The following is a 27,591-nucleotide window of genomic DNA, read 5'->3' as shown; positions in this document are numbered from 1 at the left end:
CCGCTCGGCTCCGCCCGCCCGCCGGGGCCCGCGCACTGCGCAGGCGCCCCGCGCCGCCGCCGCCGGCAGCCCGCGCGCGCCGGGCCGCGGGGCGGGGCCGGCGCGAGGGGACGGCGGGGGACGAGAGGCCGTCCGGGAACCGCGGGGACAAAGCGGCGGCGGAGGCGCCGCTACCGCGGGGAGGCCGGCGGGGCCTCCTGCCGAGAGGTGCCGGTGCGAGGGGGAGTTTGGAGGCGGACACCGGCCCCGCGGCTCCCTCTTGCTCCCTGCCCAGCCCTACCAGAGGCTGCGTGAGCCCGCGGGTAGGGAGCGCGGCTCCGTCACCGACCCCGGCTCGGTGCGGGGATGCGGGAGCAGAGCCCCGCTCCCGGGCAGGCGCCTGGCGAGTGACGGCCCCCTCCGGCCCTTGTGCAAGTCGCTGTGACAGTATTGCGGACCTCGGGCATGGGGATTGGCAATGCTTCCTGTTCAGCAAAACATCTGCCTTGCTGAACAAAATACTCAATAAACCCATGCGGGGGGGGTCTTCTTTTTTTTATTGTTTTGTTATTGGGGATATTTGGTTTGGTTTGTTTTTGCAGTGGTTATAAAGTTATTCAGCCGCCTAAAATAATTCCAGTCGGTGCAATGGAATCAGGCTGGTTTTAAGTAGCAGAGGATCTGCTTGGACACGGATTTATGGAATTACGTGAACCTGTCAGCAAACGGGCTGAGTGTTACAGTGCTCTGCAGAAAATCTCCACTGTCGTGTACCCATTACTGTGGTCGTGGTGCTGCTGAGCTCCATTGACCTGCACCAAGTGCACGCCTCACTGTTTGTGCTAATTGTACAATCAGAGATAGTTTCCGAGTACATAACAGCGGCCTCTGTTTAAAAAACACTGCCGCTGAAAGGAGCGCTTCGCAAGGGCCCACATTATTATTCAAATTGATGCCGAGGATGATGTAAAGAAGGAAGCGTACAGCACTTCACTGATCTTTCTACAGCAACTTATATCAGCCTCATTACGCTGTTTATACAAACATGGTAAGATGCTGTCCCATTGGTATTGCACTGCTAATTGGAACTACTTACTTTCAGAAAGAAAAAGTAAGTTTTAAAGACCGAAAGGGAGACCTGGTCTTCATGTGCATCACAGCATTCCTTTCTTTACTGAGGTCCATTGGATTTATAATTACAAATCCATTCTAACCTATCCAAGCATTTTGCACACTACATTTATCAAGGTATTTAATCAATACAATACTTTTACATTGCTCTTTTGCTGTCAAGTTTCACACATAAATACTGCCTTAATGTAATGAAAATAGACTGCATCTGGCATAAACCCACCTGAAATGAATTCTAGAAAGGTTCCAGCCAAGGATGGGGTGGCCAATGCAAGAAGACAACATGGCAACTACTGCTTCCCTCTTTACAGCCACCCCTGTGTTTCCCTACACAGGTTTCAGCCCACAGGTTTGTGTCATGTGCTAAACTAGGGCTTATGCTAGAGTTTGATTAACATGAAACTATGCAATCTTTATTTTTCAATAAACACAAAATATACATTGTGAAGATATTTGATGGAAGGAGACTGGAAAGTAGGAATGAGTAGAAAACTTTGTGGCAGCTGTGCTTCTGTGTCTTTGTAGACCAAAGCTTCATCTCTCTTTTTTTCTGTTCTTTTTTTCTGGTTCAGCAATAGGTAAGCCAAGAATGTCAGCAGCGAATATCTCTGCTGTGATTTCCTCTGGAATGTCTTCTTCAGTCAAAGCTGCTGCACCTGGAGAGCAGTAACAACACGAAACACACAACAGCCACGTAAAAATGGCTTTCCAGCAGCAGTAAAATTTATAAGCAGCAGTAACTGCTTTTAAAGATGTACAAAGTAATCGTGAAAAAGTATTGGTTTACTTGCTTCGTACTTTATGTGTTCCTATCAGGGATCGAATCTGTTGAATTTGTGAGGCTGAGAGTCTTGCGCCTTGCAGTAGGTCTGTGCCTCAGAAGGGTCCAGGGGCCAACTTGTACACTCTGGCGATTTGATGCGATTTATAGGAACCCAAGGAATCCGAGGATTTCAAAGTCTGCAGTGCTAGACAGCTCCGTTCCGGAACTGCACCTTTGCTACATGCGACCCATTGCCAATGGCCCTAACCAGAGGCTGTTCTGGACTGGTGTGGACTGGGACATGAATTGTGAAAAAAAAACGCTTAACAGCGGTTCTGATTACAATGGGCAACGCCACGCGGCTGAAATCAGCGCTGGCATTTGCTGCTCTACACCAGCGTGGACTGGGACATAAATTGCAGAGAAACGCGGTAGTTATCAACGGCTCCCTTACAACGGGCACTGGCACCTGGATGAAATCAATGCTGCTTTGCGTGTTGTAGGATTCCTTTTTGCCTGTGGACTTTGGCATGTAAACCTTCCACTGTGTGTTTCTAATTCCAGTTCCAAGCCAGCAGATAAACAACAATGTAGTCTTGTCAGGTCCCAGTTATATTTCATTCCTTTTTTTTTAATTTTTTTTTTTTAGATACCCCCATGCAATTGCTGCATGGATGAAAGGCAATCTGTAGATCTATGACTATTTTTGTAGTCCTGTTTTTGACAGCTCTTGGCCTAGCAGGGTAATTGGTTTGCAACTTAAATTATTCTGTTTGGGAACTGAAGCGATCCTGCTTCTGTGCTGTGCGGAATGCTAATCCTGTACCTGAGGGATCGTAGGTGTCCAGTTCGGATCCTCCTGCCCCGGGACGCTTGCTCAGCAAGATGGTCAGACACTGCGCCAGCTCGTCCTCGCTCATAGGCTCTCCTGTACACAACAAAGCAACAGCAGCCTCTTGGGTTATGGCGTCGTTAGCACAAAAATGAGAAGGCAATTCAAAGAACAGCATACAAACAAAACAGGGCAGTTTGAAAGAAGATTCGGCTTCTCTGAGAGAGATACACATCACCAATGGAAACACATGATCCCAGCACGGGAAAATGTCGATCCTAAGGAAAATTGTTCTTGCATATTGCGTTTTGGGCAGAAGTGTTTGTCAAAAGGAGAAGTTCTGACACAGACAGCTCTTTATGCTACATTGCACTTGCAGGGGCTTGGGTTTCTATTCCCACTGAAGAACTCCTGGCACAGGGCAGACCACAGTTGGTGTCACCCCATATCCGTGGCTGTAGCCATTTCCACACAGAGGAGGAAGAGGAAGGTGCAGGAAAGTCTTGATCTAGTATCCTGGAATAACCTGAGCATAGCACGTGTTCCTGGTTAGTGGTTGGCTCGTGCCCTGAAGCGTAAGGTTATAGATCTGTTATGAAACTGTTCTATCTCATGTATCTATTCACGGACGTTCACACCATCCATATAAATAACTAACCTTTCTCACACTTATTGAATCCTTGGTTTCCAAGGATCTTTGTGGCAAGAGGTTTTAGCAGGTGGTGTATTGATTAAAGCAGCGTTTCCCTTTACCTGTTTTAACACTTCGCTGCACTAAACGCTCCCTGCTTTTACAACAGAAGAAGACAATAGAAGTTGGTTATTTGCCAACTGGTTCAGCTGAACTAAACCATCCACTTGCAGTCTTTCACACACAGATTCAGTCCAGGACTGACTGATGTCATCCCTTCTTACTTGTCCCCCTCTTTTTCAGTTTTATACTGCTTTTTTTGAGACTGTGTGACTGGAAGAGAGAACAATGATTCACATAAAGGTATACTGAAAGAAGGATACAGTTTGCCAAGATCTATGCTCATCATTTGACAGATACTTCAGGCCACCAGAAGATACTTCAGGCCACCAGAGATTCCCAGAGCAGTAGAAGTGCAGCGGAGACAATAGATGTGATTATTCAATTTAAAAATCTTAAGACAGGTGGCTCCCCACGCCTGCCCTGGTTACCGAGCTGTAGTTCCAGATTAATTTTTTGCTGCATTGCATACATGGTGAAATTGAAGGCAGAACTAGCAAGCATAAAACTGATATTAGAAAAGAAATAACTCACCTCTGCACTGAAGCAGCGACAGTAAGTCTCCTCTGTCAATAACTTTGTCTCCATTCTCATTATCATAACCAAGAACCTGAAACGCTCGTCGTATTTCTTTCATTGACAAGCCAAACGCAGGTCGATGATTTATATAAAGTTTGATAAAATCCCCTAAATTGATTTTTGTCACTTCTTCTCCAGTATCCACATACTTGCTGAATTGTACTTCATGTATCATTTCTTCAAGCTAAAGATCAAGGCAAGACAGACTGTTACGTGTTTTCTTTTTGAAGAGCATCGGGCCAGTTTCTGATCTCATGAATGCCGGTGTGCTGTAATTGGGCAGGTACTGGTACCACAGATGCCACGACCACATCCCAGTAGCAAGCTGGCCCTCCACAGAGGATGGACACGGCCAACAATTACACGCTTGCTGCTGTGACGATATTAGGTAAAGATGGGGGTAGCAGATACGTAGCCATTTTGGATTTCCTCTTTTTTGTTATGATAGGCACTTGGTGACTTTGCAGCTGTTACCGGTACCTTTGCCACAGCTGTGTCTCCACTCTGGGGAGAGTGGGCAGGCAAACCACAAACCAGTGGACGCACCACTCTGCTGCAAGAGTACACACGTGAACGTCCCCACATAGCCAGCCTGCACACAGTATACACACACCCTGGCCAGCACAAGCAATCTTTCCCCTCCGCCCCGATCAGACATGCGTCCTGCCACCACACAAGCCCAGTCTGACATTTGCTCAGTGGGGCTGACATCCTGCACAGCTGGATGGCTCACGCTTCTCTCGGGTAAACGGGTGAGCACTGGCCGTGCTGGATACTGGCGGTTTCCTGAAGTCTGCTGCTGTGAGTCAGCCCAGTTGGCAGCGGTGCAGATGTGTCCGAACGGCAGGATCTGCTCTGTGCCTGCATTGTACTTTAGCTCCAAGAGGCAGCCCCTTTGGAGATTCACGGGCAGCAGAGAAACGCCAGGAGAATTCCCCGGGCCAACACGTACCAAGGCTGTTACTCCTCAGGAAAGGAAGCTGATGCAAGATCTCCCTGGGGAGGACTTTGCATTCAGCCTTGGGCCTTTGTCCTTGTGCCACAAGGTTTTCCACTGAATTAAGCCCAGGGAAGAGGGAAATCTCAGCCTTGTATTTTTCCCCGTAGCAAATGTCACGCCAGGCAAGAACAGTCATTTTCACTTAGCTCTGCCTGAGCTGGGATTAGGTTTCATATCAGCCCCACTGAACTAAAAAGAAAAACATCAATTCCCCAAAGCTTTGGTAGTCAGCCCAAGCTGCCTTCTCTCTCCTGCTTTTCCTTTATTAAAACTCTCTAGAGAGAGATGAACTTTCTCTCTGGATTTTAGTACTGTCCTGCCCACTTTGGGAAGCAGTCTGTAAGCTGCCTGGTTTCACAGCAGCTCAGCACCTCTGTTTCCAAGGCTGAAATGCTGTTTTCATTTTGATTGGGGGCGAGGGGGGGGTTAACAGTTATTCTTCCAGAGCCATTTCCCAGGGAATATGTTCTCTCTGTCCCCAAGAGGCAAAAATATAACGAGCCAAGGAAAAAAAAAAAAAAAATATCTAACCAAGTATGAGGCGGTAGCACAACAGCTTGTCACAGGGGCAAAGCAGTCCCGGCTCAGACGAACATTTGCTGGTTGTGGGACTTCCAAGGCAAGTCTGTTAGGTGGTGGCTGTGGCAAAGGTCCTGCCTCCCATCTGCTGGCTTTCCTGGCACCAGGTACAGCTGGGCAGATGGGGTGGCACTGACTCGCAGCCTGTGGGGTTCCTGTGCAATGGGGGAGATGAACACAGCCTCCCCCGCAGAAAGATGAAGGCAGCGCAGCGATGTACCACTTCCCTTGGGAGAACCCCTCCCGCGTTGAAGGGCTGTAGCTGGTGCAAAGAGGTCGTTATTTAAATCTCCTTGCGTCAGATTCAGTAATTTTTTTTTTATATGCGCTTTAATTACCCTTTTGCAGGCTACAACATTACAGATGAGGTTTGTTTACAATACAAACTGCTTTGTAGAAACAGCCACAAAAGGGGAAGAAGCAGCACCCTTATTAAACCAGTTGTCTTTGTCTGCTGTAAAATTTGAAGCTAGAAAGTAGAAAGCTCTTGAGAAATGTTTGATAGGAAGCTTCAGTGCTGCAACCTGAAAGGGAAGCTCAGAGAGAGCTTCTGCAGAGTTTATCAGTTGTGAAAGAGCTTTAAGTTCTGTGGGGAAAAAAAGCTGCTCTCTCTATCTAAAATGATTCTTTCATCAGTCCCAGGCAGAACGATAAAAAAAGGCTCTGTCAATGTCCAGATCAGTGATTGCATGGAGCTGGACATTCCCTTCTGCACTGGTAACACATAGAGGATGCTCTGGCTGAGTCTCCATCTGACCTGGAGGAGCTCAGCCTATGGCCTACCAACCACATGCTGCATGTAGAGCAGCTCCAGGTGCTTTAGCCCATGAACTGTGGAAAGTTGGAGGCTGCTGCCCTTGGGAGCCAAAGGAAGTCACTCGTTCACCCTCTGAAGAAACCCACCTCCGTAGCGATGGCAGAGCACTCAACCTCCAGAAGACCCTAAGGTCATCTTTCATTGAACACTTCTGAGCCATCAGGCTCCAGGTTTGCTCAGCCTGCCCCTGTGGTTGTCCAGTTCTCTAGTGGGGAATCATTACTTTTTGAGGAATTCGCTGCTAGATTCTGACCGCTACTATATTGATGCAAACTGGGTTCAATACATTGGAAGCCAGCAAATTACACTCTGGAGCCATCCAGCATGACGATGGTCAGAATCTGGCCCTCAGGACGCTTGGTAAATGCAATCAGTCTTGCTCTTTTTTCTTTTAACCGCAACAATGCAAACAACTGACTGACCTTTTCCTCTGATGGATAAAATCCCATTGCTCTCATTACAGAAGGAGTTTCCTCCAAGGGAATGTGTGTTGACACTTGTCTGGTCTCCAGTGTGTCTGTACCATGGCTGCGCAGCTGTGCATAATAAAAATAGTCTTCCAGTTCCTGCGAGGGATTCAAACAAGGTACTATGAAGTTTGGTTACCAACAGACTTGGAAGATAAACTTCTTTTAAGATTTACTAACAGGCATATCAACGAGATTGCTGTTAAATCATGGAATCATAGAATTAAAGGTGAGCTGGACAAAAAAAAACCACAAAAACAAATGTCAGGCCTGTATAAGTGAATCTTAAACTCCAGCCAGATGTTGCCAGGCAGCGTTCACGGTGAGCATAATTACCCTGAAGAATTTGCCTTCTCTGCCGCCATCCAGAAGGCTGTAGAATGGGATCAAGTCCTCCCCGCCCAGGGAAGCAGCAGCATCCAAGGCACTGGCAAAAGCAGAGGAAAGAAGGCACAGGAAGGGTTCACAGACACTTTCAATAAATAAGTAAAATCTCTGGGCCTCAGAATTCAGGAGAGAAAAGCATTGCCTTGAACGTGTGCTATTTCATCATCAGCCTGCACTTCCACAGCGTATTCTGTACCCAGGTTTTACATACAATAGCACAGTGTAGGAATTAATTATTACTGAATGGTCCTCTTGTTTAGCGGAATGAGCACAGGGCTGGGAGCCAGGAGCTTTTCCATGGGCTTCAGCTTGGTGTCTGGCATTTAGCTTTTCTGCTTCCTTATAGAGACATGGAGGGAGGTGAATTAGCTAGATCAGCATTTTGAACACGCGGAGAGGGCTAGGGCTTGGTGTTCGCAATACACCGCACAGACCTAAGCTCCCCGTTCCCTGACCTAACATGTTCCTCCCCAATAACTCAGCGCAATCCATTACGCTCCTTCCTCCACCGTAACGGGCGACTGAGTCGCAGGTGCAGTCTACGTTAAACTGAAAGCATCCGAGTGCCACCTCTTTGTTTCAATTTCATAGGTGGATGGAGCCAAAAAAAATCCATTCAGCTTGTGCAGATGAAAGAGGAAACCAAGCCTGGTAGCGCAATCGTGGCGTAGTGTTGCCACATAATACCCCACGCCCCGGAGCAGGGCTGCAACTTTCACGCACACCTCTGTCGCGCTGCTTCCACTGTTTTTTTTTTTTTTTCTTTGCAAGCTTCACGCTTTTTTTTCATAATTAAGTTATCTGGGTATTAAACACAGTGGAGATGCACAAGATGCCAGAAGCAGCAATAAAATGATAATTAGCTCATCAAGAGCTTCGCTCCGAAAACAAATTACACAGAAATTCAATGTTGCCTGGACCTTGGCCAACCATTATCAAGAAGGATCATTTATATTCTATTGCCTTCCTTAAAATGTCGCTTATTCTGACCTCCAACTGCTTAAGCCACACAAAGTGGAAAAGAAAATAAATAAGCCCATTGCCTTCCCAGCCAGGTTTCCTTTCTTCTGGCACATGAAGGTGAGCTGGCTCAGCACCCTTTGGGCTTTCCTGTGAGCGAGCAGTACCTGCAAGAACTGTTTTACACAGGACCAGCACGTGTCTTAACCATGGAGCCTTTGTCCTAGGGCGGCGAGGGGCAGCGGTGTTTCACTCCAAAAAGCAAAAATAGGAGTGAGGGCTAAAAGCCAGCTCCTGAGGGGTCGATTTGCCAGAAACCAGAAGACGTGTTCTGTGCTGGTAGATAAAGTCCAGCCACAGAACAACAGGGAACATGCTACGCTATCTGTCTTTTCTAGCTCCGACACAGGCTAAGCTCCCTTTCCCGTCCTCAAAGCGTGAAGTCGCTCGGCGCTGGCCTGGCAGTTTTTAGCTCACTCAACCGCTGCCTGCTCTCTTCCGACGTGCAGTTGTGTCTACCGGGTGTCTGCCGCTCCGCTCGCAAGGGGAGAGCTCTTTCTGCCTGGCACGCACATTGCGACGAGCAGCTTTGGTCCCTGACACGCAAAGAAGCCAAAATATATCCCCTGCCTTTGCCGCGTTACCCGCCTGCCACACGGGAGCACACGTCTGGCGGAGCTGCCCAAGGGAGCTGGCAGCGGGAAGTGGCAGATTTCCAGAGAACGGCAGAAGGAACCTGGCAGGGTTTAGCGCTGACACTCTGGGCCAAAGCCTGGAAATCCTTGTTTGCAAAAGCAGCCTTCACTCCTCCCACGACCCCATTTACTGCAGTCCATTTACTCGTGTAAGCAAAGCTTGATAGGATTAAGGTGGCTTGTCCTAAATCCAGCCTTCAAACACAGCGGGGATTTCCTAGCAAATGCTGGCCTATCCCATTTGGAGAGCAGACACTTCTGTATCAGCAGCCACCCCACACGCTCCTCCTGCAACCAGTGACACCCCTCCAGTTCCCCTGCCTAACCCCGACAACACCCCATTGCACCCGCTGGGCCCTCACAGGGACCAGAACATCCTCTGCTCAACTTCTTACCCTTTGGGTATCGATTCCCAAACTGGAGTGTGGTTTAGGGCCTACAGCCACCGCTTACAAGGCCTGCTGGTTTAATTCCCACTATGGAGGATACGGCTACGTCACATGGAGGGGAGCAAAGCCCCCCACAAAAGTGTATCCCTCCTGTTTCCGCTGGCACCTCACACAGCTACTGGAGACCTGACGGGTCATTGCGATCCAGGCTGAGCCACCGTCCCCAGCACGGCACGTGCCCACCATTCCGAACTGTCTGCAGGCGCTGTAGGGCTTTTGGGGAGCCTGCTTGAATGCAGGGCGTGAGGCTCCACTGTTCATAAACCTGGTCTCAGGCCAGCGGTGGGTCTCCTGCTCACACAGGTGCTGGGACACGTCCTCCACCCCACAACCCCGCCGCCAGATGCGGTTTGTCGGCCTGGTCTTGAGCACGGTGTTGTAGAAAGAGAGCAAAGCCACAGGGTTTGTCACCTGCCCCAGAAGGACTTGCACTTGAGAGAGCCCTGCAAATAAACGCTCGCTGTGCAGCACCGCCCCATACACCGGGATAAGTGCGGGAATAGTTGGGAGACCTGATGTCCATTGGACACAAAGAGAGACCTTTTAGGACAAAAGCCCCATTCTCAGTGTAAACGCTGGAGAACGTTTACTTCAGCTGTGTTGGCCGAGCAGCTGCGTAAAGCTGTAACAAGACCCCTTTCTCCTTCCTGTGGTACTCACTTTAGGTTGACCTCCCATTTCATAAAAGTGCAGTCGTCCCCTCCTGCTGTAAAGATGTAGCGTCCGTCGTAGGAGCTAGCAAGGTCAGAGGCACCATCTGGGTGGCAAATGAAAGCTGAGGACTTGTGGGGGTTGCCATCGGCAGGCAAAATCTGCAAACCCACCTGTAAGGAAAGAGGGGGAATGGGAAGGCTGGGGGTCCCGTGGGAGGGCTGCACACCGGAGCGGTGCTGCATCCTTCTCCCAGGAGCTCGGGACCAGCCTACACATGGTTTTGTCTGCAGTGAAATTCCACCATGGACCACCACCTGTACGGGTACAGGCTCTTGTACTGCTGGGACGGATGGGGTCCATACCTTGTCCTTTGTGATGTATGCCAGATAGCGTTTCTGGGGGTCCACAGTGCTTGTTGTGGGGAGGATTTGTATCTTCTCCAACGGGGAGCCATAGGTTGGTCCCAAAAGGGTCTTTCTAAAAGCAAACATTTTCATCCATTCTAGGGCTCACAAAATATTTTCCCCTCTCTGCACTGTTGTGCACGAGGATGGGTAGATATGGGGGGGGTGTGGTGGGTGCAAAGGCCTTGTACTGCTGGCTGAGAGGGCAGAATAGGACAGAGTCTGTTGCTAGAAGGGACCACATTGGGGCTAAGAGAGGAATTTAATGCTCAGGCATCATTCAGTCCTTGTGCTTTGCTCGTGTGGGCTCCTGTCTCTTTGTCTGGTGTCCAACTGCTGCATCTCAAGTCCAACACACTGGGCAGATTAAGACCCAACCTTACTAGATGACACATTAGTGAACAGCAGAGTGGACACAAGGATGAAGCAACCTGAGAGTCCTATAGTCATTCCAAGATCTGCATGGAAGGGCAAACACCTCCTCATGGGTGGGAGTAGAGCAGACATTAGACAGGGGAGAACATAGAGCCGGGATGGGGCTCCCAGGCAGTGATAGGCATGAATCTCTCCTCTACCTGCACATTTTGATCGTCGTGTTGTAGAGCTTCATTTTGTAGCAGTTGTTGGCAGTGAGGATAAAGGACTCAGTACTGAGCTGTGGGTACCAGGCCAAGCACAGGGGCACAGCAACCTGCTCTATGCGGTCCCTGTGCAAGACCACCAAGTGGTCCTTGCTGCTGCTCTTCAGGTCATATTCAACCTGGAAGGAAGACAAAGAAACACAGCAACCCCCCTGTGGTCTGCCAGCACCCTGGACCTTGCAGGTTAACAGGATCTAGCATCTCTTGCAGCAGCTGGGGCGAGCATCCCACAGTAGCAGAGCCTCAGCCCTGAACCCTGGGCAGATCTTCCCTGAAAGCAGGCTGAGAAACAACCCCCTGCAACAGAGCTGGTGGGGAGAGGGTTAGGAGCTGCAGAACAAAAGATTTGAGTCTCCTTTGATGCTCTTGTCCAACCCCTACCCTCTAAAATTTCGCATGGACTTACCAGCTGCCTGTCCTCCCCAAGGCTCAGTAGCCTGGGCTGGTTGCTGTCTAGCTGGACCCCAAAGAGGATGCTCCGGATGGATTTGTAGTGGGAGTGCAGCCCTGCTAGGTGTTCCCAGCATCTTCCCCCGTTTTGCAGGGCTCTCTTGTAAACAGTCACTGAGTATTTCTCATCCTGGAACAACAGCACAAGAGTCAACAAGCCACGATCCCCATGCATGTTCCCTGGCTGGCAGCAGGCAGCTTTGCACGTCCCCTCTGGGCTTAGCTCGGCCCTTCCAGTTTGGTGAGGCCCAGCAGGAGGGTTAGAACCAGGATGAAGCACCAGGTCAGCCACATTTAAGAAGCCGCTCCCAAGGGCGGCACCACAGCGTTCCTCAGCCTGGCCAGAGGTTCCTCAGCCTGGCTGGAGCATCCTAGCTGGCTGGAGGGCATTCCCTGCCACGCTCTCCTAGCAAAGGGACAGTAAATCAAGTTCAGTGACTCACTAGAAATCACAAGGAAGCTGCATGAAGTGGCATCTGTGTGAAGAGGGAGTACAGCTCATCACCAGTTGCTACAACCCCTGTGCCAAACTGCTTCAATACTGCCTCAATGCTTCTGCACCAAAACGTGGGACCAAGGGAGGCACCAGCCAGGAGGAAATCCCTGCTCCAGCCCCTTTGGCAGATGGATGCAGAGCTGAGACTTGTCACTAAAGTTAGGATGGGACGCTGCCAGCAGCAGGTCTGTGGAGGGGCTGTGATCGGTGACGTTTTTGCAGAGCAACTCTTCAAGCCAGGAAAAACATTTCAGAGTCACGGAGCCCCTGGGGAGCCACAGCCTTCCGCACTGCTCCCCCAGCCATACCTCGCAGGATGGCCGGCGATTCCCAGTCCCACCGAAAGCTGCCCCACGAGCAGCATGTGTGAATCACTGACAGAAAAAACCAAGCTTACAGCAGTTGCGAGGTACTCTGAATCATGAGAGAAGCTAATATGTGTCACAGGGCCTCGGGAGAACTTGAACTCTTTGCAGCTGGACTGGAGGGAAATGGCATCAAGGATGTAAACGCTTCCATCAGTAAAACCAGCGGCCAGAAAATAACCTGAAACGCACACCAGGAATCTCTCGTGACACAATTGCTCCTCCCGGGAAGCCCAGCGCGTGGCATGTGGGGAGGCCAGGAGAGCAGGGTACCTTCAGGGTCGTAGGACAAGCACCGGATGCTGGCCTCGGTGAATATCCTGCTGACGAGGTACTTGGCCTCCTGGTAGTCCCACACCTTCAGCAACCCGCAGTGACTCCCTACGGCCACGAGTGCCTGCCGGGGGTGACAGGCGACGGCGTTCACAGCCTTCTTCGCCTCTTCCATGACTTTTTCAAAGTTCATCTTGTCTGTTGCAACATGGAGCACGGTTGCATCAGAGGTTGAAAGGATAAAGTTCCTGTTTAGTGTGAGAGAAACAGAATTTGATGAATCAGACCCGCTGGCTCATGTCCCTCCGAGCTATGTTACACATTACTCTCTTTTTGGCAACTTGGGCGATCACTTATATTTTTCAATATGCAATAGACAAACACTTCTTGACCTGGAAGGCACGTGGCACTTTTTATTCATCACCTGGGAGATCTCCAGGGGAAAACACTGGAGCGGGTTCCATTTTCTACTTGGGCAGGCAAGCCAGGAGCTGAATGACATCTGTGTGGCTTTTGCCGTTTGCAAGTCACTAGTGTGTGAGACGGACAAATGAGCAATCGAAGATACTCTGAATGGTCTTTTCACATGTCTCCGTGCCGCCGTTGTCGGTGGCTCCGCGTTGACCGCGCCACACGGACAAGGTCAGGGGACAGTTTCAGACCCGCGCCGCAGGCAGAGCCTGGCTGTTCACTCAGCTGCGCCAAATGGTCCCGCTGCATAATTGGTGAGGTATAAAGTGGACGCCTGAATAATTACGCACGTTACAGAACAAATATGTACAGTCATCAGCCTGCCTGAGGGCTGAGAGTCTGGACTGAGAGCCGGGGGTCGGAGAGGACCACACGGAGATCAGAGAGCTGCGCAGGCCGACGTGCATGGCTGCATCACGCGGGCAGCACGAGTGGGGAAACGGCAGCCTCTTCCGTGAGCTGACCCCCGCCAGCCGTCGGTTTATGCACATCTGGCCCGGGCGCCGAGGGATGCTGCGCCTCTGGCAGGCCTCACTGGGCTCTTCAGCTGTACATGATCCCACCAGCCTGCTGAGACGAGCAGGCTGAAGGCTTCCCCCTTTGGTTTCCTGCCTCTTGTCCTGCCCAGAGCAGCTGAAAGCAGCGGGAGCAGCAAGCTGCAGCAGCCCGGGAAGAGGGACGAGACAGAGAGCGATAGGGAAAACCAAACCGTTCCCCAGGGCGCTGCTCCAGGCTGGAGAGGAATCTGTCCCACATGGCTCTTTGGAAAATGCTGCAGCCAGGGACAGACGTTGCCAGGAGAGCCTTAACAGGAGTGACAGACATACGGTTTGCAGGCTGGATCGAGCCACACAGCAGCTTCATCTGGCCTGCAGACTCCCCGTAAATCCCCAGGCACAGCTGTGTCACGCAGAGGGGCGGAGAGGGGCCAGTGACCTGGCTGGGGCTGTCCCGAGACCCCGAGTCCACGCGGGGCCACCCCGCGCCGGTGCCATCGCTGCCGGGGCACTCTGCCCTGCCGCTGCCCTGATGAGCTCGCCCAGCTGTGATAAAGCTCTGACTGGAAATAGCCATCCACGGGAGGGGTTTGGGGGGATTAAGGGGCCCGGTGGGAGCCGGAGGCTGGGCATTAGCACTGCCTGGTGTGCCGGGTGCGCAACAGAGGAGCCGCGCGCCCCGGGGTCATCTCCACGCCTGCGTTAACACTTCTCTCTCCTTCGCCAGGGCATCCCATCCAGTTCAGAAATTAGGATGTGCTGGAGCCCACCTGGGTTTTGGAGGACAGAGAGGGGCTGCCCAGGAGGACACCCCTCTGCTTCTCTCTGGTGGGCAGGTGGGACGAGTACCCAAACTGAAAATCTGCGGAGAAGGGGAATAAAGGGTCATGTTCCCTCCCAGCCCTGCCCAGAAGCCCGGGTACGGGGTTGAAACCTGCTCCAGCCAAAGCAGTAGCCCACGGGACAGCTTTCAGCTGACTATCTTCCCAGATTTCAAGCTGCAGGGCAAATTCAGGAGAAGACCTGGGTTTATAAAGGGGCACTCACCTGACAACGAAGGGCTGGCCGCTGGCGGTGCAGGAGGGGGAGCAGGCCAGGGAGGCACTGGGAGGAGCAGGAGGAGTTTTGGAGAAGGAGATGGACCGGATGGGACCCACGGTGCTGTGGCTGAGGCAGACAAGGAGCTGCAGCTCTCCGTTGTAGAATTTAACCTGGCCTTTCACATCACCTGTCACTATGCAGCTGCGAGGAGGGGAAAGCTTTTAATCAACACACTGACTGAGAACTCCCAAATACTTCTTGGATAGCATCCTTGGGCAGAACCAGATCTCCTCCCCTTTTCTCTACGCAGGTGCACGAGAAGAGCCCCGCACAGATGTGCGGAAACCACCAGGCTCTGCTGTGACCCTGCAGTGTCCCTGCCCTGTCCCCAAGGCTTTTGGTGGCTGTCTGCTCCCTCTGCCGGCAAAGGAGGCCAGGAGGCTGAGCAAGACCCAGCCACCACCCTCTGTAACCGTGGCCAGCCCAGCGTCTGCGCTACCCCAGCACAGCTGGAATCACATTGCCAGAAGTTCTCAACCTTTTTTTTCCCCCCAGCCAAATTCATTGCTGAAAAAAGCCAGAGCAATATCCCTACAGCTACTGAAAACCGTCATGCCGTTACCTCTCAAACACCGTGAGCACGGTCAGGCTGTCCTTCTCCATAGGCACCAGCTTGGCAGCCTTCATGCTGTGCAGCTTGACCTGCAGTTCCTTGGAAGGGGTGTGGCGACTGACTGCGTCCCACACCACCAGCTTCCCGGCCGAGGTGCCTGTCAGGGCTTGCGAGTTGTTAAAATGGAAAACCGACTGGCTGAAGTGTCCCACCACGCTCTTGAAGGTCTGCGGAGAGAGCAGCAAAGCCGTGTGTTCGTACTGGGCACTGGGTCTTCCCTCCTCAAGCAGAGATGTTCCTGCTTGGTCCCTCCATGTGACATTCCCTCCCTGTCCCACGGCAGGACCATCAGAGGCAACAGCCTCAGGAGAAGACACGACGGGGCTTCTCTGGGAGAGAGAGCCCCTCTCAACCTCAGCTCAGGCTTGTCCCTTCAGGAAACCGGGGGGGACAAGATGGGGACATGGCCATGGCTTTGCTTAAGGGGATGGGGACAGTGCTGCTGCCATGGGGAAAGCCAAGAGGGTGCTGTGCTGTGAGCCCCCCTGCGCTCACCTGGCTGCTCAGGGGCGGCGCTTCGTACTGCAAACCGGCGTCGCCCTGGGGAAAGCAGAGAAAACGTCCAGGACAAGCGTTTCGAAACCGTGCTCTGCAGTGCCAGCAGGTGCCCTCCCCATCATCTGGACACTGGCCGTGCGCCGTGGTGACCACAGCAGGGCTCCTGGGAAAGAAAGCCTTCAAGACCTTCCAGAGGGCACAAAACCCCCTTCTCCTTCCACCCGCTCCTTTCCCAAAAGCTGCCGACCGGCACAAGGCACGCAAAGGGCCCGCGGGGAAGGGGGCGGGAGAGGTGGTGGAGAGCATCGCTGCCGTGGCCGGGACTGACCCCACAGCCCACGCCGCCTCGCTAGCGTGCGAACCCCAGCCACCTCTCAACCCTCTGGGAGCACATCTGGCACCAGAAACACAACTTCCCATGTCCCTACTTACCCACAGGTAAAATATCACCTGGGTTTTGCTGTTGCTGACAAGCTCGTAGGGATTTTGGGGGTTAAAAATTAAATACTCCTGAAAGAAAGGCAAGAATTGCATTAACACCAAGCCGAGCAATGCCTTCCTGCTTATTCTTTCATGCAAAACATCTGCTTTTATCCAAAACCAAATTCACCACCTGCACTGGATTGAAAGCGGAGGCCAAATTCCCTGTGAAACACCAGCACTGTGCTCTTTCCCCACCATGAGCCCTGGCCGGTGCCAGCCCTGCGGTAGAGGATGTCCCACCAGTGTCCTCCACACCCTGTGGGCTGGTGGGCAGCAGAGCAGCATCAATAACGTCCCTGAGATGCTCCACAGGGACGGGGTGTGATCCTGCCTCCCATCCCCAGCCAGAACTCACCAGCAGCCCCGTACTGGGTGTGGGCACGGGGGTGCAGGAGGGAGCTGGTGAGGACGGGGCTGCCCAGTCCAGCCCAGTCACACTCCTCTGCACCCCACCACTGCCGTCACTCACCTGGTACCCAAACTCAGGCCTCAGCTCCGTGCTGCACACGGGTTTCTCTGTGGGCAAAGTCCACTTCCAAACACAAACTCTCTGGCAGAGAAGGGAAAACCAAGGGACATTTGTGGCTTTCTGGGAGCCAGGGGAACCCCATTCCCTCCAGCTGCAGGGGATGGGGGGGGCGTATAAAATACTAGAGCAGAAAAACCTAGCATGGCCTGACAGCAGGAGCTTAATTTTAGGAAATAATGCTGGAATTTGCTTCAATGAAGGTGCGTTGGAGTCAGAAGCTTTTATCCCAACTTCAGATCTGTTTTCTCAACACCACAGCATTCGCTTTAATGAATTCCAGGTCTGTCTTCCAAGGGCTTAGCAAACCCAGCCATCACTCTGCAAACCCACTCCACCTCTCTCTTGCTCTCCCCATCCAAATGCCCCTGTCCCCTTGGCTGCAACCAGGAAAAACTTCCAACGAGCTATCCCACAAAGCTGCGGAAAATGAGATTTTTTTTTTTTTTTTCTTTACCTGCACCGCACCAGCACTAATGGTTGCCAAATACTTCGCATCTTGGGAAAGAGCAACGGCACTGACCCCCTCCTCCGGATGGCTCTCAAAGATGGTGCGCACCGGTATCCTACAGAGCAAAGTCCTCGTGGGCGCTCGTGGCAGCACAGGGGGGTCGCAGCTATTGTTTAACAAAATCTGTGGCACAGCCCACCCCGGTCTGTGTGGAATCTGCAAACACCATTGCTGGACGTGAAGCAGGAGCAGCCAGCACCACGGCTGATGCTCAGCGTGCTCTCCATCCCTTCCTTGCAAGTAAATGGCTCTGGGAAACAACTCACCAGTGATCTTTTAGGAAAACAGTAGAGCTTGGAGACATGATGTACTTAGTCTGGGGGAGCTCGGCCCCATCCCAGTGTCCCATGGCTGTGGGTGATGGAGGCTTTGGCTCGGTTTTGCCTCCTTTGCTGCTTACTCCGTCCCTGTGTTTCTCCCATTTCACTCTCGGCTGAGGCTGGACTCAATCCCAAGCACTTTACCGGACACAGGAGGTTTCCAAAGAGGAGGTTCCTGGGAGCTTACCCAGAGTAGGAGTCCCAGACGATGATCAGAGCATCCGGCCCGCGGTCAGCGGTTGCAACCCAGCGCCTGTCTTCACTCACACACAGGCAAGAAATGACATTCATGTGGCCCTGGGGAAAGAGAAGCAAAGCGCGGAGGCTCCAGACCCAACAATTATTTAAAGCATTCGAAAAACTGCTTTGCTCATGAGCTCCCCTTGTCCCGTCTCTCAAGAGTCCTCCAGATGAGATGGACAGAGAGTCCAGGAGAAGGGGAGGAGGAGGAGAGAGATGCACGGGCTGCGTGCCAGACCTGCAGGCGGTACTGCCTGTTCCCCAGGACGTCGTGGATGACCGCCGTGTGTGAGGAGACGTACAGGAGCACCCGGTCCTCCCCATCCATCATGCTGTGCACCGCCAGGTTGCTGTTGTAGCCCAGCACCCAGGACAGGCTCTGTGGGGAAGAGGTAGCTGCTGGTTCTTAGCAGCCAGGACAAAAAAAAAGGCACAAAAGGTCCGTGGGGTGATGGGAGAGAGCTAAGCAGGAGCACCGGGTGCACTGCGGACCAGCATGGTGACCCCATGCCCGTTGGTACTCACGAGGGGGTGAAAGCTGGTCTGCCTGTCCTTCTGGAAGAGCATCCCCGGCGTGGCCGTCCACACCAAGCTGGCAGAGGCATCGCGCTGGTTGTCCTCCCCGCACCCCTGCTGTGTTTCCTGCTCCCTGCGGCCTGAGCGAGGGCTGGAAATGGCTCCCTTGGGCTCAGGCAGTGCTGGGAGCGGTCTAGGGGGACCAGCGCCCTCCAGGCGTGATGCCCCAGCAGCATCTTCCTCCAGAGCGGTCCTTGAGATGGCTGTGTCCTGCCTGCCAGCCTGGGTGCTGGGCGGGGTGCCTGGGATCCCCACCCCTGAAGGAGGCCACAGGGGACCCAACGGTGCATCTGCTCCAGCATCCTCCAGTGCTCCTTCCCTCTCCTTGGCAGCATCCTCCGGTAAGCCTTCCCTCTCCTTGGCAGGAGCGAGGGGGTCCTTGGAAAGGGAGAGAGGTTTTAGTGGATGCCGGCTCCTGGGCTGCTCTGGCCAAGGGCTGCCCTACAGCTAATCGGAACACCCCAGCACGCCTCGGATCCAACCTACATCGCTCTCGTGGCAGGCTCCAGTATCAAGACACTCCTTTGCTCCTGTCCAGACTGCCTTTGGATTTGTACCAGGGGAAAAAAATACCATGGGAAATTTCCCCACAAGACACCTTTTTTCTGCACGTCTAATCTTGTCCTCTTTGCACCTTCACAGCATCCTGCCTCTCACACCAGAACATCTTCCAGGCAGCTCCTATCGCTTGGGCTAAGATGCTTGAGCCCTTCTGCTGTCCATCCCCCCACCATTTCCCATGCAGCAGTTATGGATTGCTGCAGCAGGGCACACAGTCACAGGCTGATGAGGGAGTGACGGCAAACTGGGGTTAAAAACGGGAGAATCAGGTCCTGGAACTGGGGCTGAGATGGCTGCAAAGGGCTCTGCAGCAATCCCAGCTCTGCTGCCAGCATCTCCTGCCATGCTGCCCAGTGAGCAGATGGAGAATGAAGGTAAGAAAAACCCACCACCACCTTCCCTGGCCCCTCGCCAGCCTGTTAAATATTTGAAATAGCCCTGGGGTAGCAGAGCCCGCAGCAGCCCTTGGACAGACTTCCCCCATTCTGAGCACTGGCCACTTAATCTTGTTCTTGGGATCCGCATCAGCTTTTGCCTCTCCCCACGGGGCTACTTGGTTTTCCATAGCAATCTCTCACGCGAGGTATGAACCTTGTTTGGACACCGTTTCTGTTTCCGAGGGAGGGAAGATAACATTTCATCCAGGGCAGGGACAAGGCTGGGTTCCCTCCAGCTCGTGTCCTTCTCAGGCAGCTCAAATGCTCAGCGAATATCGATGGCTGAACCGAGACCGCGCAGAGATGCTGCATCTGCCAAGCCCCTGCTCTGCCTCCCCAGGGACATCCCGGGAGAAACCACAGCTGGGAGACACTGGTCTCAGGAGAGCCCCTGGTCCTGGCTTGAGGGCTCTGCTTCCGTCAGGAATCCGCCTGCAGACCCTGTGTCGGGCAGGGTTTGCCATGGCGCTGCCCTCACCTGCCTGGGCAGCATGGCCGTCTCCCGAGCTGTCTGTCCGGCCTAGGATGTCTCCACGGGCTCGCCGCTTACTCCTGCTCTTCCCCGGTTGGCCTCTCCGGCGTAACTTCAGGTGAACCATCCATCTGCGCCTTTGCCCTCCTTCCAGGGAGCTGGAGCGCAGAGCAGCTCTGAAATGCTCCCTCCCCAGCGGGAAGAAAGGGCGCCTGCGGAGCTGGGGAACAGGGCTCAGAGCCCCTTTTCAGCTCCAGTAACGCTCCCACCCAGCGCAAGCCGGCCCAGCACAACCCCCGTCACCCCAGCTGCCATTGGGCTCCCTCCACCGCACACCGGGCACAGACATTTCCCCTCAGATGGGGTTTTGCCACCCTCCCCATAAGCCGCAGGGCTACTCCTGGGCAGCAGCTGGTTCATCTCCAGCTTCCCAGGTCGGAGCTGAGCCAGTGCTGAGCCTCGTGCGTGGAGACCATTCATAGGGAGCCCCAGGAGAAGCCCTCTCTCTCGCCCACGGCGGGCGGGATGGCTGCTTGGGGACAGCCGAGGCCCCATGGGTCCCACCATGGTCACCTCAGAGCCGTTCCCAAGCCCCCCCCAGGCCTTGGTGCCTCCCCAACTCTCCCACCCTCCCACTGCCCCGAGAGACCCCCCCAGGGACCACACCGCTCACCGTCACGCCGATCCCCGCTCCTGTTTGCGTCCAACTGCCGTTCCCAAGCAACGGCCGCACCAACAGCCACACCAACGGCTGCCACCAGCGACAGCCCGGAAAGTGCCGGGGGAGAGAGGGGGGCTGTGCAGGGAGAGAAGGGGGGACCCTCCTCATCCCCACCGGCTGCTGTGGACAGGAGGCACCGACCCCCTGCCCAAAGCAGGAACCTGGTGGCGTGGGGGGGGGACATTCAGCCCTCAGCCCTGCCCAAGCCTAAATCCTGCTCTTGGCTGTGACGAAGCCCCCTCGACATCGCCAGACCCCTTTGGGACCAAACCCTCCCCCTTCCCGGGGAACGGGATGAGGGGTCTTTACCAAATGCCCCCTCCCCCGGAGTGGGTCACGGACAGCTTCTGCTCCCTTGCCACCCCTGAGCAGGACAAGCAGAGCGAAAGCAAGAAAAATCAGCCTCTAACCACAGCCAGGTGCCCCACCGTCCCCAGCTCTGCCAGGATGGGACTTGCACAGGGGACCCCGTTCCCAGCCATCGCTCCGAGCCAACGCCTTCCCCACCGCAGATAATCAGCTCCAGGCGCTCCCAGCTGCTGAATCCAGCCTTGCTCTTAAGCTCAAACAATAACAATTTCTAAATCTAATTTGTTTTTCCTTCTGCCCAGCAAGAGCCTCGCACCCCGCTGCGAGAGGAAAGGAGTTTTGTTATCAGCTCGAATTATCCCCTCGACCTGAAGAGGCTGCCGCGCAGAGGCTGCTTGTCAAAACACCGCTGCTCTCAACTCCTCCGCTGCAGCACAACCAGCTGCTCAAAACGGGGGGAGTTTTGTGGCTTCAGGAGCAGGGATTTGGTCCTTAAGCCCCCCAGGCTTGTTCAGAGGATCAGCACCTTCACATCAAACTTGTTCAGTAATGGCGCTTTTCTTCCCAGCCAACAACATCCAGTCCATGTTCCCTGATCATATTGGATACGAGGAGTCATCTCCACTCTCCGGTATGAAAATCCTGTTTATTCCCAGAGGTAAAACAGACCGAGAGCTGCTCCTCTTCTGCCCTGGTCCTACAGCACAGGTTTGAGTGTGGTCTAAGGTAGCTCAGACCTCGCCCTACCCACAGCAGGTTTTGCAACATGATCTCTGCTTATGACACTTCTTGAGGTTGTTCAACCCGCTCTAGTCAGGACACACAACAAGAGGGGCTGGGAACACAGCAGTTCAGACACAGGGTTAGGGGACGCATTTCTCCAAAAGCCTCGTAGAGCTGAGAGCCGTCTGAAGCGTGCAGACACCCTCCACGGTGAAAGGGAAATGAGCTCCCCGAGAGCCGGAATTACCCTGGCTGACGGGGCCGGACTGGCCCCCTAACCTCATTTCAAGAGTGGTACAGAAAGCCAGGATTTTCTAGATCATTTTGTCCCAGGAGGCACACGTGAAAGGCCTGGAAGGGTGCGTCCTGTGAGCTTTCCTTCTCCCAGACCAGCATCTAGTCCCAGATTCATCAGCAGCTTGGGTAAAAGCCAGCCACAGCTGAGATACCTGAACACCTATCCCGGGTACACATGGCCATGGCCAGCCCCCCTTGATGGTCTGACATTTCAGCTGCCACTTGATACCAAATTTACCCACATACTTACACCTGCATTCCATTTTGTATGGACAGAAGATAGGGGCAGCTTGCAGGCAAAAACACCTTTAGAAACTGCAGCAGCACCTACAAATACGAAAACCTCTTTTGCAAAAAAAACCAAGACTCCCAAACCTGATACAACACGCATTGAAAAATCCGTGTTTTACGCAAGTCTTTTGGCACTGTGGCCCCACGCAGAGACCCAGCCCTCCTCCAGAACAACCCCACGGAGGTACTTACCTTGCTGCTACAGACAGGGACACCATGCTGCTTCCCAGCGGGATTTCACAGAGGATTTAGGAGCTGCAGCAGCCTGTGTGGGCCACAGCGCCCGGTGCAGTGAGGCAGGACGCACACGTAGAGGGTCCCACAACCCCTCCCATTTGTTATTCTTCAAGAAATGCAGCAAAACAGCACATTTCAGCCCTTTAAAAATTCCTTGAAAAACCAGGGCAAGACAGCGTTTGATGGGGATTAGCTAGATACAGTCTCCTCCAAGGAGCACTGCCATGGGCTGCTGCAGCGACGCTTCCCCCCTAGCGCCGTGAAGCCTGCAGGAGCCACCGCGCAAGGAGCTTTGCTTTGGAGCTTTCCCATTTCAGTGAGAATCCGCTCTGTTGGACTTATGTTGAAACACAGAAGCTTAAATGTCAAAAGAGCAAACCTACTCAATTTAACATAGAACCCTGGGTGAGCGATTTAAAATTCTGGGGTTTAGTTCACCTTTTCAGTCTGTTTCAGGTCTGGTTAATAACAATTATAACAAAATTGCTCATTATGCATGATGTGTTACTCATGCCACAACCTGTCAATGAAGCGCTAACGCAAGACTTGCGCCTTACCTGGGATTCCACTCTGGAAGGTCAGGAGGTCATGACTTCGTGTCTGTGCAGATTTGCATTTAACCCACACAGCCCGGGCAACAATTATCGCCCAAAATAACAATTTCTACAAGCACGGTGAGAGGCGTTACTCAGTTTTATTGTTTTGGGAGAGTATTTTGAAGTTCAAGTGGAAACAAGCTTAAAACAAAGCAACCATCCCCAAAATCTCCTCAAAGAATTTATACACCCTAAAACCAACTACTGCAAAGAAATAAAATAAAATTAAATTAAAAAAATAGAGAGAAGCCAGATTATCACAACTATATGAACTACTAGAAGTAAATTAAAGTAGAATTATAACCCCTATTCCTTATCTTATTAACTCAAAATATTTCAGCATTCCAAAGATTCTTTCTTTATCTTTAGTGACTTCAAAAGTCGCGGTAGCATGGGGAAGATGAAGTACCAAACTTGCATATTCCTTGTCTGGGATCTACTATTAAAGACACCAGAAAGTGCTCTGGGACTTCTTAGCATACGTTACAAGGTGTTCGGTAAGGAATTTACAGTGAGGGTGGTGGAACGCCAGCACAGGTTGCCCGGAGAGGCGGTGGATGCCCCATCCCTGGAAACATTCCAGGCCAGGTTGGCCTGGGCTCTGAGCAACCTGATCTGGTTGGAGATGTCCCTGCTCCTTGTAGAGGGGTTGGACTGGGTGGGCTTTAATGGTCCCTTCCAACCCAAACCGCTCTGTGATTTTATGAATTTTACAAGAAAAAAATAAAAGGAATGCTCTGTTATCCTCAAGTAAGAGCATTTCATGCTCTTTAGAGTCTGTATCAAGTGAAGCTGGGTCTCTCTATACCCTCATTCCGAACTGACACAAGGTGTTAAGAGATGAGAAGCCACACCTTGCAACTCTGCAAGCTACTCCTGACAAACAGTGCGATTCTGAATTGCAGGCAGGCCCTGCTCCATCAGAACCTCTTCAGACTCTAAGTCAGGCATCCAGAAGTCACAGCCTCTCAAACATTTGTTTCAGCACAAATACGTAGGGAAGTTTTCAAACCAGATGAGAGTCCAGAAAGCAGGCACAAACTTCAGCTTTATTGTTTTCCAAGCAATGGTCATCTTTGCAAGGGAATGATACTGCAGCTGAAAAAGAAGAGGGCAGAAGGAAACATTGACGTCTCAGTTCTCAAACAGGCACAGAAGATCGGACACAGCACGAATCAGACCCACCACAACCCTCCTCCATTGGTGTCCTCTACCGAGGAAACTAGCCACTGAGATCTTCCTCCCTGTCCTCACGTTTGATACAACTCGCCTCCCCGTACCACTGTGCAAGACGATCAGCTTCCAGCTCTCCGCTGGTACCCGCCAGTGAAATCTGTCAGAGCGGGCAGCAACACACACCGAGAGCAAAGCAGAGAGCTGGCCCCGCTGCAGGAAACGTGCTCTGAGCTGGCTGAAAGCCTCATCCGTTCTAGTAAATGAAATGGCAGCTTACCCCAGGAGGCCCTTCCCGGCCCAGCGCTTCGGCGTCAACCCCACGTGCACTTTTTTGCCGCTGCGGATCACAGTCACACTCAGAGGTCTCTGAAAGGGAGGGAAAAAAAAATAGAAGAAAAAGAGATGGCAACTTTCCATCACCAAGTCAACCCTCTTCTTCCTTCTTTTGCTGAAGCACCAGAAGAACAGCAGGCCCAGAGGAGCCATTCTTCAGCAGCTCCCGTTCCCATCCCTGCAGCTACGTCTGAAAGAAGAGCGCATTTGGTGGGGAGACATCTCCAGGTGACCTCTCACTTCCACTCTGAAGTGCCTGATGACCGTGGCAGCTTCTTTGGCCAGTCCATGAGGGTGGCACAGCAACGCAGCCTGCTGCTGCAGGGAGTCCCCAGGGGAGAACGGAAAATACAATGCTCACAGCAAAAGGCACACACCTCTTGGCTCTCTTCTATCCAGCAGAAATTAGCTCAGCGCTGTGAGAGAACAAGGCCACAACAGCACAGACTGAATCTGACACTGTTTCTGACATGGAAATGATGATCCCAGAGATATAAGATCCACAGAAGCAGCAGAGACAGGCAGTTACAGCAGACATGAGCTCACCCCTTTGCTGTGCTGCACCACCGTGGCGATGTTCTGCAGGTTCTGGAAGTTGTTGACGTTGACAGAACCAAACTCCACAATCTCATCATCGACCTGAAGTCCCTGGGCAGAGATAGAAAAGACATGAGCATCTGCCTTCTCCAAAGACAGGGAACATCACAGGGGCACCACCCTTCACCCAGCCACGCGGGGAGAGGTGTGCTGTGACACTACTCTTCTCCCCAGTCAGGCAACTGAACTACTTTACGCTCTCTCCATGTCCTTAAAATAAGTAAGCACTCATTCCTCTGTCCTGCTTTAAGAAAGGGAAATATTGAGGCTAGAATGGTCAGTGAGGCCTCGCAGGAGCTCTGTGGTGCAACGATACAGCTGAGAAGAGAGGACTCATCTCGTTCCCATACGGTGACTAGTCTATTCACAGGACATCCCAGTGTGACAAGACAAAAGAAAAAAGGGCAGGGGAGAAGGGAAAACCCTAATCAAACTCCCAACTTATTCCACGAGACAGAGAAAGCCATCTGCTATGCTTTCTCTGTAGCTCCAGAAGAATCATAGAATGGTTAGGTTTGGAAGGGACCTTCAAAGGTCATCTAGTCCAACCCCTCTGCAAGAAGCCTTCCCCAAGGGCTGTGAGACCCCACTAACTTACTGAGACACTGGCAGGAGATCCTGGAGTCACCACGCTCACTTTGGCAAACGCCTGTGGCAGGCTCTGGTTCTGGCTCATCGCCTCCGCCAGTGCCTCCGCCTCGTCCTTGGCGTGCTTCTCCTTCTCCCGGGCGTGCAGCTGGTGAAGAGCTTCCTCCACCTGCTTCATCAGGGCCTTGTGATCATTCTGCAAACCTGTGGGTGACACCATCAGCACAAAGGGAGCAGCAGCGAGTTCCACCTAAGGGTTCTTTCTCAGCATGTGCTCTCCTCTGCAACTGCACAGAGAATTATATTCTCCATGTCTTAGGTTTCAGCTTCTGCCAGTGGATCCGCTGGTCCTGGTGCCAGCCCTGCAGATGTTTATCAGTGGCGGTTAGAGACAGAGACATCCACCCTGCACATACTGGTGAACACAGAAGGAAGCAGGGTGCTGAGGCCCCCGGTCACCCCGGGATCACTGAGCAGCTGAAGTGTTTTTCCCATCTCTAGAGCAAAAGCCATCCCCAAAGACAGGGCGCAGGGTAAGCCTGGGAAGAAATAAACGCCAAGCTATTTTTTAACCCCAAGCTGATCCTACAAGAGCCACAAAACCACTGCACTGTACATCGCAAATCCCGAAGGGCTCCGCGGCCGAAGCGGAACAACAAAGCGCTTCACCGACTAAACCGGCCTCCGTCGGCTGCGGGCACAGAGCGAAACAACGGAACCACAAACTCCGAGCCACCCTGGTTCTGACGAACTGCCACAAAAGGGCTGAAGGATAGGGGCTCCGAGACGCTTGGCCGGCTGTACCGCCCTTAACCGGGTGTCGATTCCCGCAGCAGAAGCCGTGAGCTCCCGCACCGCCGGTTTTACCCGGCTCGCTGCCCCGCAGGGGCCCGCCCGCCGCGCAGCCCCACTCACAGATGATGTTGTGCCGGGCGGTGCGCACTTGGTAGAGGTCGATGTCGTCGCGGGGAAAGCCCTCGGCGTCGACCAGAGGCTCGTTCATCCCCACGCCCTTTTGCTGCGAGGGAAGAGGCGCCCGTGAGGCTCCGAACAGGCCCCGCCGGCCGCCCCCGCGCCCCCCGACGCACTGACCCCCTCCAGCAGCTCGTAGCAGGCCTTGATCTGCGCCTCCAGCTCGTCCTTCCGCTCCACCAGCCGCTGCACGTCGCTGATGGTGATGGGGCGACCCTCTCCCGGCTCCGCCATGGCCGCCGCCGGCCGCGCCGTAAGGGCCACTACGGCTGCCGAGAGCAGACAAAAGGCGTCAGCGACGGCGGGGCGGGGCCGCGGTTTTTGGGGCGTGGTCAGTGGTGGGGCGTGGTCATTGCTGTGGGGGCGTGGTCTTATCCAGGGGCGGGGCCAGCGGCGGTGGCGGAGCGCACCGCGGCCGGTGCCGGCGGCTGTCGCGGCTGCGATGGTGCCGTGGGGCCGCCCCGTCCCCGCCGCTGCCCAGCCCCCCGTGCCGCTGGCTCCCACCCGAGCCCCCCCCGTGCTCGTCGTCCCCCCCCCGGCCTCACCGCCCGTTCCCCCTCGCCCCGCGGCCCGCTCCTCCCGCTGCTCCCACATTTTGGGGAGCCCTGCGGCGCTGGGCTCAGCGGAGCCCAAGGTGGCACCGCGTGGCCCCGGGTCCGGACATCGTGTGTGCGGCCGCGCCCTGCGTGCAGCCAAATTGTCCCGGCTCCGCGTTTGCCGGGAGGGCCGGTGGGCGCAGGGTGGGATGTGTGCCCGGAAAGGGGTGAACGTCC

General features: G+C 53.5%; 2 protein-coding genes across 2 annotated transcripts; both read right to left on the bottom strand.

Moving 5' to 3' along the window:
- Positions 1-1,517: 1,517 nt before the first annotated feature.
- CFAP251 (cilia and flagella associated protein 251) lies at positions 1,518-18,627 on the bottom strand. The gene is made up of 20 exons (XM_086761438.1): positions 18,458-18,627; positions 18,171-18,311; positions 17,880-17,989; positions 17,319-17,427; positions 16,805-16,885; positions 16,285-16,362; positions 15,850-15,894; positions 15,304-15,521; positions 14,688-14,882; positions 12,673-12,920; positions 12,432-12,580; positions 11,495-11,668; positions 11,023-11,207; positions 10,406-10,520; positions 10,050-10,213; positions 7,235-7,325; positions 6,854-6,997; positions 3,991-4,219; positions 2,700-2,801; positions 1,518-1,766 (listed from the first exon to the last, which is right to left on the bottom strand). Exons 1-20 carry the CDS (start codon positions 18,497-18,499, stop codon positions 1,645-1,647), a joined length of 2,742 nt encoding a protein of 913 aa, XP_086617564.1. The 5' UTR covers positions 18,500-18,627; the 3' UTR covers positions 1,518-1,644.
- Positions 18,628-23,231: 4,604 nt separating this feature from the next.
- PSMD9 (proteasome 26S subunit, non-ATPase 9) lies at positions 23,232-27,121 on the bottom strand. The gene is made up of 6 exons (XM_086761804.1): positions 26,939-27,121; positions 26,762-26,864; positions 25,857-26,050; positions 25,208-25,309; positions 24,606-24,694; positions 23,232-24,250 (listed from the first exon to the last, which is right to left on the bottom strand). Exons 1-6 carry the CDS (start codon positions 27,050-27,052, stop codon positions 24,223-24,225), a joined length of 630 nt encoding a protein of 209 aa, XP_086617930.1. The 5' UTR covers positions 27,053-27,121; the 3' UTR covers positions 23,232-24,222.
- Positions 27,122-27,591: the final 470 nt, after the last annotated feature.

Source organism: Chlamydotis macqueenii, chromosome 17 (genome assembly GCF_036417535.1).
Source record: "Chlamydotis macqueenii isolate bChlMac1 chromosome 17, bChlMac1.mat, whole genome shotgun sequence".
NCBI lineage: Eukaryota > Metazoa > Chordata > Aves > Otidiformes > Otididae > Chlamydotis > Chlamydotis macqueenii.
Note: the sequence above shows the minus strand (reverse complement) of the source record. Positions and strands in the feature narration are given on the sequence as shown.